Genomic DNA, 14,606 nt, shown 5'->3' with positions numbered 1-14,606 from the left:
AAAAAAAAAAAAAAAAAAAAAAAAAAAAAGGAATCCTAACTATTCAAGGTTTGTTGTGAGAATTAAATGAAACAGAGTATATACAAAGATCTCAGCACAGTGCCTGGCACACAAGTGTTCAATATATGATAGCTTTCATGTTACTAATACTTGATATATTAACTGGAACAAAATAAAGGATCAGTGACTTAAAAAAAAAAAAGAAAGAAAGAAAATAGAAAGATCTGGGTTAAATTCTAAAATCCCCACTTATTTGTTAGCTGGTGACCTTTTGGGCCTCGCTATTCTTCAGCTATGAAATGGAGATAATAATAGCTGCTACCCTTGTGGAATTGCTGTGAGATTAAATAGAATAAGGCACTAAAGCATTGGCACAGAGCCTGGCACACAGTAAGCTCCCTATAATTGCTCCCTATTCCTGCTCTGAGCCTCGAAGTACCCCACACCTCCCCGGACAGAGCCCTGGCCTCCCTGTGTTATAATTATCTGTTCATCGTCTGCCCCTTTCCCTTTGCTCTGACTAGACTCCGACTTCTGCCTGGATGATGGCAATTCCTCCTTGTGCCCCCAGAGCCTGGCTTGGTGCCTAACACTTGATGGGAACTGAATAAATAATGGGGAAGAAAAGAAAGAAAAAAAAGAGCCAAAAATGAGATGACTCCTGGAGGTGGGGGTGGGTTCTCAGTGCCTAATAAAGAAAAACTCAGTCTGACAAAGTGAAAATCACTGTGCAGATGAGGCCCTTGGGATGAGAAGAAAAGAAAATCAACTTCACCTCAGTGTGTGGGGCTGGAGTCATTTGGATGTGCAGGTCCTCCCAGCACTTACAGAGGGTGGACCGCCCCCATCGCGGCACCCAGAGGCCCGAGGTCTGCGGGCTCCCCTGCTGCAGCCTGGGAGAAGGCAGAGACCTGAGGAGAGGTGTTGGCCTGGCCAAAAAGTGCCCTAGGGCCCCGAAAGTTTGCTTTTACATGCCTTTGTATAGGCCAAGGTTATCCTGCTTCTCAAAGGAAGGATTCGGAAATTCTGCTCATCCACGCAGGCTTCAGAGATACCTGGAAGGCAAAGTGAGTCTGCCTGAACTCACCTGGGAGTCGTTGAAGGGCAGGCACCCTGCGGCAGCCAGGAGGAAGAGGGCACTGTGGAGAGGAGGTAAACACGCGGCTTCACTTGTCAACATCAAGGGTGAGTCCCGGAGAGTGTGGAGGTGGAAATAACACGGACTGGAGCTCGGATGAGGCAAAGATCTCATGAGACCACACCCAATTCCCCCATTCATCCTCTGAGAAACTCACTACCCATGTAGTTTTCAATTATGTGCTCTGCTGACACCAGTTTCTTCTCTGCGGCTCGGCTAGCCATCTTCCCAGAGACAGGCATTTGCAGGACATGTGCAAAACCACAGCTGGCTCACTTGAGAAAAACAGTATATATAAAAGGAGGCTTCTTTAAACTACCGATCCCCAACAATACACTAGTGGAAAATTGGGCAAGCAGACTACAGTTATTCCACTTACCAATAAGAAAACACCACGAAAGCACATTACAAACTTATCGCCTTATCCAAATGATCAAACTTAACATCTCCAATAGTGGGACAGAGCTACATCATGTGCCTCCTGATATGATGTACTGAGAAGGGCACAACGTCACTCATGTGGTATTCCTGCCAAATATGCATAACCTGGACTGAATCACAAGGAAACACTGAGGCAAACCCAAATTCAGGGATAGTCCACAAAACAATGGGCTTACACTATTCAAACTATGAAGGCAATGAAAGGCAATAAAATGTCGCGAAACTGTACCAGATTAAAGGATATGAAAGAGACATGACGTCTTTGGGGGAAGAGATTACTATAAAAGACAATATCGGGATAATTGACCAAATTTGAACATCGACTCAATATTACATAACAGTATTGCATCCGATGTTAATTTTCTAAACTGAATCATTGCACTGTGGTTACACAAGAGCTTCTTATTTTTAGGAGATACGCTTTGCAGTATTTAGGGGTAGAGTCATAACCCCTGCAGCTTATTCTCAAATGGTTCAGAAAAAAAATAAGAGTAAGAATAACTGTGTATATATTCTTACATATTTTATGTGATATATATGTACATATGGAGAGAGAAAGAAAGCAAATACAAAAAACGTTATCAGTGGGTGAATCTAGATAAAAGGTATATGGGAGTTCATTGTAATATTCTTGCAGCTTTTCTATCGGTTTAAACTTTTTCCCAAATAAGGGAATTCCCTGGCGGTCCAGTAGTTAGGACTCGGCGCTTTCACTGCCAAGGGCAGGGGTTCAGTCCCTGGTTGGGGAACGAAGATCCTGCAAGCCACAAAGCGTGGCCAAAAAAAATAATAATAAAATAAAACAAACAAAAAAAAGTTTCATTAGAAAAAAATCTCTTATACATACCAAAATATTTATGGCTGAAACGCTACAATGCCTGGGATTTGCTGAAATGAGGCGCTGGGTAGAGGCTTAAGTTGAAAACTGTTGAATCTGGGGGATGAGTCTACAGAGCTTCATTGTACTGTTCTGTCTACTTTTATATCTGTTTAGAAATTTCCATAATAAAAGGTTTTTTTTTTATAATTCTTGCACAAAAAAGTAACATTGCCAATCACGATATTTTCACATTTTCTCATTCATTAGAAAGTCGATTTGGAGATACTTTTTGGCTTAGAAATCAGTGTTTTTTAGATGGTATATGGGCTTCATATACCAAAATATCTTGGCCTATAGCTTTTGCCAATCATTCTCTCCTCCGAAAGAAAGGCACCAGAAAACACAAAACCCAAAGGACCACATGCTCTCTCCCCCTCTTTCCATTTTATGATGCAACAACATATTCAGGGTTGGGTCCCTTCTGACCATTGCATTACGCGGTGGACAGCAAAGGATCAAAGACATAAACGGGAGCAGTGAATACAGCATTTTCACTATTAGGGGACTTTATCATATGACATCTCACACCAGTATATGTTCTATATACACATCAAATTCTGTATTACTTACATATATATACGTAATACACAACAGCCTGATACTCATAACCTAAGTACACTGGCAATAGTGATGCTAATCAATTCTGTCCACAACCCCCCCCCCACCCCACACACACAGTCCTCACTGTTGTCATCACACATAGTGTGTAACCCTTAAAAGAGTAGCATGGCTGCTGGGCCTGAGGCAGGAGGATGGGTACAGAGGAATCCTCAGAGCTGGGGCCTCAGGGCCTCAGGAAGGGCAGGACAACACGGGACAGGTTCTAACCACTCCAGTCCACCCACTCCTATAGCCTCGCCAACTTTAAAGGCACACACTCAAACAGCCTTGAGACAATTCCCTGGCACCCGACTGCTGAGGGATTCGGAGGTCAGGGTTGGGTGAGAGGAGGGAGGTTGTCCAGGAGGGTTTCTGGGACTGCACAGGAATAGGCAGGTTGTAGGCTGGGGGAGAGGAGAACCCTCATGGCTTTGGTGTCTGCCTGCAGTGGACAGAGGCTTTAGAGGATGCAGGATGCTTCCCCATCCACAGGCAATGAGTGTTAGATCCCCTCAAGCAGACAAGCCCTCAGGGCTGAGGGGAGAAGTGCCAGATGTGAGGCAGCCCCTGGTTTCCCACCAAACTTGGCCTTGAGCAACACCTGATTACATCAGGCATAAATGGGTTTTAATGCCTCTCTTTAACACCTGCTAATCTTTTAAACAAGAGGATGCATCCTGACAGTGGGATTGTTTTTCAAGTAGCAGCCTGTAATAAAGGCAAAAAAAAGGAGATTGGATGAAAGCCCAGAAATATATGAAACAAAAAGTCCTAAATCCACATATCAAAACATTCTGCTGGCTTTCTATCTTCAGGACAGAGCTTTGCAGCTACTGCTGAGGAAGCAGGAAGCCACCAGAGGACAAGGCATCCAGGTCAGAATTAGCACAACAGGAGCACAGGGACCTGCCAGAGGGTCCAGCCCAATTCACGTTTCAGGTGGGAAAACTGAGGCACAGAGAGTTATGAAACCTGCCCACGGTCACGGTGCTGTGTGGCCCAGGACCACGACTCAGATCCGTGGATTCGCAGGCCAGTACTTTTTCACCATGGGAATTCTTAAAAACCCAATGAGGATCAAACATTATTTTTAAAACTTTAAGTCACTTCCATTTTTCCATTTTCATTCTTCATCAGTATTGCACAACTCTTAGTGAAATTCTGGGCATCAATGGCTGAAATCTAGCATGAGTTGTTTTCCCCTTAGGGATAAAATATTTCAGAAAAAAAAAAAGAGCAAATTTGAGAATAAGACACAAAATAGGGATATGTGAGTGTCTGTAATAAATTCCTCTGTCAACTCTCAAGTATGAATTGTCAACAGACGGTTTCTCATCGAAGTTAATATCAGGTTAAATCTTCTATTTTAGATGTTTGTGAAGTTGTTTTCTGTTTTTTTTAAACTTACCTACAGATCTTTGCAGGAGATGTTTTCTGTATGAAAATAAAGAGACGTACAATTAGTCTTTGAAAACTCTTTTTTGTTCCCCTTAAAAGTAAATATTTAGATCAAGAGGCACATAAATTATGAATAAGTTTATTGGGGGCTTAACAACTTGCTGCACTTCAGTATTTATTGAGGCTTTTTCTGCTTGGACCAAATGAAGGATGACTCAGAGGTCCAGAGTTGAGTCACTTCGGCAAAGCACTCTGGATGAGTAGTTTTACCGCTCTCACCATTAGAACTATGTTTACCCACAAAAAAGCAAAATGACGCCACGCCCAAGCCTTCGAATATCTTACACACCGTGAGAAGGAGAGAGAAATCAATGTACCCTGTTTAGGAAAAGAAATTAAGCTCTTGTTCAACTTCTCTTCCGGTCTGTCTCTTTAAATTTTCCTTTCATTAATCCACCTCTGACCTTGAGCAGTGCTATAAATTCTCTGGTATGATGTGTAAATTAGGAAACAGAAAAAAGGAGAAGGGACATTTGACTCCATCCCTAGAGAGAAGGAAAAAAGGGCAGATTGGGGAAATCTAAAGTTACCGTTTAGAGCTCCCTGAAATGAAGCAATTCTAATGCATATTCTACCTTTGATACCTCCTTTTTATTGGCCAGTTTAAGGGAATTAGTCCTTGGCACTTGGGAAGAAAGCTCTAGCAGGAAGAAGCATAGATTTTTTTCATATTTGACAGGGGAAATGGTCAGGCAAGATAATAGGTTAATTCTGGACATTTCAGAAGGATTATTTTGCTAGTTGAGGACAAACTGCAATTTTCTTTTACTCCAGCTCAGATAAAGTGTGAACTATGAACATATTGTTTAAAAATGAAGCACTCAAAAGGTACAAAATTTCAGTTATTATAAAATAAGCAAAGCCTGGGGATGTAACATACAGCGCGGTGACTATAGTTAACAGCAGCGTATTGTATTGAATATATTCGAAAGTTGCTAAGAGAGTAGATCTTAAAACTTCTCATCACAAGAAAAACAAATGCGTGGTGATGGATGTTAACTAGACTTATTGTGGCGATCATTTCGAAATATATACAAATATTGAATCATTATATTGAACACCTGAAACAAATATAATTTTATCTGTCAATTATATCTCAATTTTTTAAAAAAGTAAAGCACTGGCAAAAGAAACATGCAGTTTGCTATGAAGGCTATCTTAAGCTTTCATGTGTGACTAAATAATCCACATTGTATTGTTTTAATAAACACACGATGTGTGTGTACAAAGCAGTGGCTCCCATCTTTAGATCCTTTGTTATCTCTTATACGTTATCTTTCATCTTTGTGGAACCAGCCTCAGCAGAGACCAAAGGCAAAGCCAACCTTGACTCCACTGCCCCCCAGTGGGGACACATCCCTTCAGTACAGAAAGGATGACACACGCAGAGGTGACCTGGCTCCCACCTGGCTAATTGCCCCCAACATGGGAAAACGTGTCACTAAAAGATTCTGAGCTAAATAAAGCTTTCATCTCCAGAGTTCAGAGGAAGAGAAGGAATGGAGAGGATGGAAACAAAAAGGATGCTCAACTCTTCCATGAGTGACATGTTCACCAGCAGGTGCTCGGGGGCTTCCGTTACAGGGCAGCAAATCAACCCTAGTGCCTGAAGGAGTTTGCCCATCCCACAGAGGAGAGAGTCCTTTTTATTTTGACCTCCTCTGACTACAGGAGCCCAGAACCTGAGACATGGAGAGTGAAAACCAGCAAGAAATTCATTACGGAGCTCCAGCCCCCGAGGCTCCGAGAGCAACCGAGGAGTCTGTGTCCGGGATTCCCCTCCGCAAGCCCCTCAGTCCCCAAATCACCCAGTGATAAGTCCCAACGACATCTCAGCTCTGCGTGGGTCACTATAACTCCTCAAGAGTCACGTTGCCAAAGTCACAGTAAGTAGCTGACGCCGCTCTGGGTAAGCTAACGCTCTCTGAGGACTGCTGGTGCTGTCCTAGGTGCTCGAAACATACTGACTCGTGTCACTACGGGTTAATGTACAGTCCTGGGTTACGTGCAACAGATGAGGATTCTGAGGCACAGAGAAATCAGGTAAGTTGCTTGGGATCACAGGGTGTGCGCCCAGGCGATCGAGCTCCAGAGTCTGACCCTTTTGAACGCTATTCTGTCACAGCCAGTCCTGCAGTGACACCCACCGGCCCTTTCAGGCCACTGGCCTTCATTGGCTGCTTCCTCTCTGCCTGGAGTGCCCAGAAAATTCCTACCCATTTGTGTGACTGGGCTCAAATCTGGCCCTTGCAAGCAGACTTACCAGCGGTCGCCCCCCAGTGCACCCACACGCCTGTTTCAGCCCATAGGACATTCTATGGGCATCCCAGCACCTGTTTACATGTCAGCTCCCCATTCAGCATGAGTTCTGTGAGAGTGATAAATGCGTCTCTCCACATCTGTAGCTGCAGAGCTAGCCAGATGTTTGACATGTAGCATTACTTCATAAATGTTGAGCGAGCCAATGAATGAAGAGCAGTATTCTAAAGCTAAACCGTGACAAATACATCCGCGAGTTATTGAGACTAACTCCACAAGCCACACGCTAACTTACAGTCAAACTGTGTGCGTGTGTGTGTGCACATACACAACGAACTAGTTATGGATGGTGACAATGAACCACAGCCCAGACAGAGCTTATTCTCATTATCTGGGAGCGAGGTCATGAAGAGGTCAGCTCTACTCTCCCAAGGCCATCCTAGGGAAACCTGACACATAACGGACCAAAGAGCCCACGTCCGGAGTCACAGGTCAAGTTTGAGAGATGGCATCCAACCATGTTCCTCATGACACCCGGCTGCTTGGTCATGGCTCCAGGCTGAATGATCAGGAATGTAAATCACATGAAGAACATATCACAGTCATCTTCATCACAGAGCAGATTTTAACGCCAAACTACTAGAAACCACCTACAAATCTACAAACAGGGACCGGCCAATATATTGCATTCCACGTGGAGAGAAATGAGGCATTTAGGGATTCCGACAAATAGATCAATGGAAAAATAGGACGTATTTTATCATTTCTGTAAATATTCTACATATGTCTGAACTGAAAGAATGAAGTCGTTTCCTCTAGGAAGTAAGATCACAGTTGATTTCTGACATTTTTTTTCTCTGCATTTTCTACGACTTATTACATCTTATGATATTCGTAAAGGAAAGAAAGGGTTTTTTTAAAAAATAACTAAATAGATATGTAACCCACTCAATTGTTTCCTAACTTGCCCTGACAAGAAATGATGTTGTTTTGTGTCAGTAATGAAATGGAGCTGAAGATTCACAATATTTTGGTATTCACCCAATTGCTTCCGAGGAAAGGTCCTCTTGGCCTGGGAGTCTGGCCCTTGGGCTCTGCTTGGTGGAAATACACTGAGGACCCTCCAGCCCCATGTCCCACCCTCACCTTCACCTACCTGATCTGACTTGTCCATCAAGAAGCAATACCCCATGGAGGGACTTCCCTGGCGGTCCAGTGGTTAAGACAGCGTGCTTCCAATGCAGGGGGTGCAGGTTCTATCCCTGGTCAGGGGATTAAGAACCCACATGCCACGTGGTGTGGCCCCCCAAAAAAGAAAGAAGCAGCATCCCATGAAGATGGCTGGATCTCGTCCCTAGACCAGGTAAATATTCATTTTTAACTCACACAAAAGGTATCCATTTTGTGAATAAGAAGGTCTTCTTTGGAATTTGAGTGGAATTGAGTCAGGGTCTGACTAGTCTCCCAGAACCTGAGCAGTTCCTGGAACCTAAGTGACCAGTTAGTGAATATTTCAGCTCAGCTCCAGTCCCTGGGCTGAGACCTGGGGCTCCAAAAATTACCCAACCACAGGGTCACTGCAATGAGAGGGCTGGAAGCAGGCAGAGATACAGGGAAAATCATACTGTATTTCACTGAATTTAAGATGCCACTGATTGTAAAATTAGTATTTTTTATACTACTAAGAAAAAAAAAACCCAACAAACATTAGACCAGGACATACCATTGACTATAAAACCACCCTGATTTTAGATAGTGAAAACTTATTTTTTATTTTTTAAGGAATTATTTTATTTTTACTTATTTATTTTTTTGGCCACACCACGCAGCATGTGGGATCTTAGTTCCCTGATCAGGGATCGAACCTGTGCCCCCTGGAGTGGAAGCACTTAACCACTGGACCGCCAGGAAAGTCCCGATAGTGAAAATGTTAGATGTGAGAAAAAGAAGCACATGTTAGAATTGATGAAATATGGAAAACTGCAAGCTGGTGTGATAAGTAAAATGTCAGCTGAGGGTGCTCAAGCTGCCTGAGGTGTCAGGGAAGGTTCCCATGGCAGGCAGATTAGCCTAAAGTACGGAGCCTCGCTGGAGTCACTACAGGCTTCCCTCGCCTCCTGTCATCCATTCTCCTCCGCAGAAACTGGGGGAGCTTTTAACACTGTGAAGCTGCAGTGTCTGTGGGCCTTATAACCCAACCGGTTCCTCCCAGTGCACTCGGCATAAATCCCAAATTCCTAGCTCAGCCCCAAAGGCCCGTCTCCAAGCCTCATCCTAAGCGCCCCCTCTCTTTCTCATCAAGCTCCAGCCACACAGCCCAGAATGACTTCCACCAAGTCCCTTCCTATGTCTGGTCCTTTGCATCTGCTGCTTCCTCTTCCAGGGAGCCCTCCCCTCCCCACCATGTCTAACTCCTGTTCATCCTTTGTCTGTGTTTAATGTCACTTCCCCAGAGTGGCCTGCTCTGGCCACACATTCGAGCAGGTGGGTCTAATTCTTAGTTTAATGTCTGTCTCCCCTTCTGGGCTGATGCTCTGTAAGAGCAGCAATCATGCCTCTTCCTTACAACTGTAGACCCGGGCCTGGCAGGGTGGCCACGTACACAGGGACGTAGAAATATTCATAGAGTGAATGGGACAGGGGTGCACGAAGAGGTTTGCTGACAGATTAGAGGAGAGAAACACTACGACATGGTCTAGGGAAAGTGAGAAAAGTTTGCTTGTGGCTGGAATTTCTGAAGCAAGAGAGGTTGATGGGGCCCAGGTGGTGAAGGGCTTTGCAGGCCTCCAGGTAGCTTCTGGGTGGTCCTGAAGGGCTGTATGTAGGGGGACATGATCAGATCCATGTGTCAGAAAGGCCCCTCGGGAGTGCTGGTGTGTGGAGTGGCCTTGGCCACAGGAAAGGTGTCTCTCTGTCCCTGGCACACCTGTAAGAAGTGTGCTGCCTGCATGGCCCACTAGCCTCTCTCGAGCTTAAAAGTTCCAAAATTTTGATGTGAAGTCATTTGAAACAGGCAGATGTTAGAAAAAAGGAACTCTCAAAAGAGGTACCAAACTAAAACCACCAATCACGTTAAAAATCATAGCTGAACTACATAGAAGGTACAAAGCACCTACTATGTGCCGGAAAGTGCTGGGAGCACCTACTAGCACCTGTGCTGCATGGTGTCCTCCCAACGACTCTTTGAGTGGGTGACATTTCTCTCCCCTTTTCATGGATGGAGGCCCGGAAGGTGAGAAAACGTGTTCCAACTGGTGGAAGGCAGAGCTGGGGTCGGGAGGAAAAGAGGATGCCCCCAGGGTGGGCTAAAGCTCCCAGCACCCTGTGGGAAGCTCGCCAAATATTTCATCATGGTGATGGGATGTGGTGGGGGGAGGGGGGGATGCCTCACCACCACCATCCAGGCCCACAGTCATCTCTACCTCGGCCCCCCCAGGCCCTGGCTCAGCGCTGGCCTGGGGTTGAGGTCCATTCAGACCCACAAGCATCCCCAAGTATGTCTGGTGAACTGAAGGGATGTCAAAACCGTGATCCTTGAAATTAGTGACCACCGTCAGGCAGGCTTGACTGGAAACAGATGGCAGGAAAAGGCAGACACTAATCCGGACCATATATAAAAAGCACGTCTTTGAAATTTCAAGCAAGGGAAGTGAAACTAGCCTTTTGCGTAATCATTTACCTCTTTCTGAAAACACTTCTGGTGCCCACAGATTATAACTTCGGCTACATTATGCAAAGTGAGAAGCACAGGAATGGCCTGAAAGAAAACAAAGGAATAAGCATGAAAATATTTTCTTGGATCTCATAATTACATAATTCTTGATTTGTGCTTAAAAATAAAGATCTGTGGGAACTTCTGGCATTCACATTGATACTGCTCTCCAGCAAAAACTCTTCTGCATGGATCAGTGTTCTTGCTTGCAGCATTGTGCTCAGTAGGGCGGATGTACAGGCTCCCCTCTTACGGGTATTCTCATCATTTATTAAGCACCTACTGTGTGTCAGGTGCCATGCCAGGTGCAGGGGACACATCCTGTGAACAGGTGGACACATGTTAGAGAGGCTGTCCCTATTGAGGTAAGAGCTCTGACCGAATGCACAGAAAGGCATGACCAACCCAGTGTGGGCAGAGCATGCCTTCTCAGAGGAAGTGAAGTCCAAAGTCTAAACGGGAACAGAATGATGAACTAGAATGAGCCCAGGGACTTCCCTGGTGGTCCGCTGGTTAATACTCCATACTCCCAACGCAGGGGACATGGGTTCGATATCTGGTTGGGGAACTGAGATCCTACATGACGCATGGCACGGCCAAAGGGAAAAAAGAAAAAAAAAAGAATGAGCCCAGCAAAAAGAGACAAGGCGGGAGAGGGCTGGAGGCACACACAAGGGCCCAGAGGAGCAAGGAAGCCCACCTCCTCGGGGAACCACGGGGAGTTGAGTGGGGTGGAATATAGTGGGGAAGAGGAAGGTGCAGAAGTAATCACGTGCCCTATCAGGGAATCAGGACTGTCCCAAGGACCATAAGAGACACTGAAGAGTTTAAAGCGCACCGCGCATGATTTGGTCTGCGTGTTTAGGGGACCTTGGACTGCTGGGGGGGGCAAAGGAGGCAGAGATGGTTGCGAAAGTTCAGTGGGGTGGTAGACGGAAAAGCGGCCCTCCAAACTATAGCTGCATCCTAGTCCCTGGAACCCATGACTATCACCTCATAGGGTGAAAAAAGGGCCTTTGCACATGTGATTAAGGTGAGAATCTGGAGGTGGGGAGATTACTCTGGATTATCTGGGTGGGTCCCAAATGCAAACACAGATCTCTTCCTAAGAGATAGGCAGAGATTTGACACACACAGAGGAGAAGGCGATGTGACCCCAGAAGCAGAGACTGGAATGATACAGCCACGAGCCAAGGAGTGCCAGCAGCCACCAGAAGCTGGAAGAGAGACGCAAGGAGCAGATTCTCTCCTAGAGCCTCTGGAGGGAGCGCAGATCTGCTGACACACCTTGGTACTCACTTCAGACCCCTGGCCTCCAGAACTGGGAGAGAATATATTTCTGTTGTTTTAAGCCACCTAGGTAGGTGGTAATTTGTTACAGTAGCTACAGGAAACTAACACAAGGAATGACAAGACGGTGGCCTGAACTTGGTAGTGGCAGCGAAGATGGAGAAAAGTGGCCACATGGGGGAAATATTTAGGAGACTGAACTGCAGTAAATGATGGGATAACTGGGATCAACTTTGTACCCCCAAAAAGTGGGGGGAGGGAGAAGATATAAAAAAAGGTAACACTCCAGTGGGTTATCAAGATACACGGAGTACCCACTGTACATTGACTATCGCTGGGCTGTTTGCTAAGAACAGCAGTCTTTCCTAATTTGATAGATAATCTTGACAAGGTAAAGGGGAGGGATTAAGGGGTGAAGGATTGTGCTATTATCTTTGTTGCTGCTGCTGATGATAATGTCTCCTGGAAAGTAGAAAAAGATCAAGAATAATGCATGGGTTTTGGCATCAGCTGGGCTTCAGGCTCCAGCTCCACCATCTGCTAGTGGAGCAGGGCATGTATCCAAACAGTTTGCTCCTCTGTAGTATGAGGATAACAATATCTACGACCTGGAGCTATAGGGAGGAACAATGGAAATAATGCAGGAGCACTGCATGAAGGCTGTCAATATTAAGAGGTACCAAGCCCACGCTTAGTGGCCTCGATGGAGGACCCTGAGCTGGGAAATTATTCCAGCTTCGAGGACTCTTAAGTGGGTCTTTAAGCAGATGTTGCTGCCCAACCACTTCCAGATGGATTTATTCTTTATCTTTTGGCTGCGTTGGGTCTTTATTACTGCGTGCAGGCTTTTCTCTAGTTGCGAATGAGTGGGTGCTACTCTTCGTTGCGGTGCACGGGCTTCTCATTGTGGTGGAGCACAGGCTCTAGGTGCGGGCTTCAGTAGTTGTGGCACGTGGGCTCAGTAGTTGTGGCTCGCAGGCTCTAGAGCGCAGGCTCAGTAGTTGTGGCGCAGGGGCTTAGTTGCTCCGCGGCATGTGGGATCGTCCCGGACCAGGCCTTGTACCCGTGTCCCCTGCATTGGCAGGCAGATTCTTAACCACTGTGCCACCAGGGAAGTCCCTGGGAGTATATATTTTTACCTTGTCTTTAAGACTTTTATAACTGTATAGCTCTGCCCTATTTTGGTATTTTGTTCTAACTCGCACTGTTTCATTTCATTCTGAGCTCTCACCTTACATTTTTCTTGCCTTTTTAACATTCTCTACTCCTTTAAAAGTGCAGCTGAAACTTTTTTCCTTTTAAAATCATCCTTTATTTTAATTATTTTCTATGTTTTTCATCTTTTGTGCTTCTTTTTATCCCTCTTAAACTTTTATATTTTCAATTATTCTTTATGTATTTTAAGATTATTAAAGAGATTTTTTTTTTAATTGGCTTTATCCATTGGGCTCATGTTTGGAAAACGTGCGCCCTGGCCTTCTAGGTCTGAGCCTAAGAAGATAGCACAGAAAATCTTAGAGAGGTTAACCCTGTGGTACATGACATGAAAATGAAAGGGCAACCTGGATCTTATTTATTTAAAATTAAGCCCTGATTTAAAATGCTTTTGCCTCCTTGACTATAAAAGCAGTAAGGAAACGAGATTTAGGGTGACTCTAGACCCTAACTCTAGACTTAAAGGAGGCTTAATTTTCTCAATTTTATAAACCGTGGACAGGTTTCTCCATCTGCCTAGGAGATTCTGATCAGATTCTGGAAAAGGATCTATCTACACATACAGAACTGATTTTACTTTATTTTTTATTCTATTTTATTTTTTAAAAGAAATTTGCCTTTGTAATTTTTAAATTAAAAACATTTTTTTACTATTTATTTATTAATTATTTATTTTTGGCTGCACTGGGTCTTAGTTGCAGCATACAAGATCTTTAGTTGCAGCATGTGGGTTCCTCAGTTGTGGCATGTGAACTCTTAGTTGAGTCATGCACGCAGGATCTATTTCCCCAACCACGGATGGAACCCAGGTTCCCTGCATTGGGAGCGCGGAGTCTTAACCACTGGACCACCAGGGAAGTCCCCAGAACTGATATTAAAGTTCTCTAATAATAGATACCAACAATGTGTTCAGCACAGTGCTAATTATTTTAATTGCATTCTCTTATTTAAACCATGTATCAACAACTGTATCCACGGATGCTTGTTGCATTTACAGACAAGGAAACTGAAGCTTAGGGTTTTTACAGACAAGGAAACTGAAGCTTAGAGTGATGGGGCAGCTTGCTGGCGAGCTCACAACTAGTTCTGGGTATGACTCCATGACTCCAACCCAGTAACGGCAACGCCCACGCTCCTAGCCTCGATGTTATAGGAGCCAAATTACAGCAAGCCCCCAGTATAAACTTCCTGGACCTACAACTGTGCAAAGTCCAATACCATTGTATTCCAAATTCTGCCAGTCTGCTTCCTCCAGCAATGTAACTGGTATGATCTAAAACAGATGACCTCGGAGTAAACGCTATGCCATTTTTTAAAGGGATATCTTCCATTTCCACTTAAAAAATTTTTAATCTGAATTTCTCAAGCCATTTTTTCAACTGAGGAGCTAACAGACTTTAGAAACAGTAATTCTACGACTGATTTTATCAGCCTCCATAGAGATCTATCAAAAACAGTATTAAGGCAGTCTGCAATTTATGATTACTGATTTTCCCTTGGCCTCTACCTCTGTGCATGAAGCCCCAGTCTGAACTACGTTATTAGTTCAAGAGACTCCAGTGACTGATTATTTTAGAAAAGCTGCCTTTTATCTTTATGGAGTGAGGTTCAGC

At 44.6% G+C, this 14,606-nt stretch overlaps 1 protein-coding gene across 1 annotated transcript in view; it reads right to left on the bottom strand.

Moving 5' to 3' along the window:
- Positions 1-14,606, bottom strand: part of SLC35D4 (solute carrier family 35 member D4) — a 93,841-nt gene that overhangs the window by 48,994 nt on the left and 30,241 nt on the right. The window contains exons 5-7 of the mRNA XM_007448621.1: positions 10,456-10,533; positions 4,468-4,493; positions 1,088-1,139 (exon numbers count right to left, since the gene is read on the bottom strand). Of these exons, the coding sequence (XP_007448683.1) occupies positions 1,088-1,139; positions 4,468-4,493; positions 10,456-10,533 (156 nt within the window). The remainder of the gene's footprint in view (positions 1-1,087; positions 1,140-4,467; positions 4,494-10,455; positions 10,534-14,606) is intronic.

The sequence above is a fragment of the Lipotes vexillifer genome, unplaced genomic scaffold (genome assembly GCF_000442215.2).
Source record: "Lipotes vexillifer unplaced genomic scaffold, Lipotes_vexillifer_v1.1 scaffold168, whole genome shotgun sequence".
NCBI classification, from domain to species: Eukaryota; Metazoa; Chordata; class Mammalia; order Artiodactyla; family Lipotidae; genus Lipotes; species Lipotes vexillifer.
The sequence above is the reverse complement of the archived record's forward strand: the minus strand, read 5'-3'. Positions and strand labels throughout refer to the sequence as shown.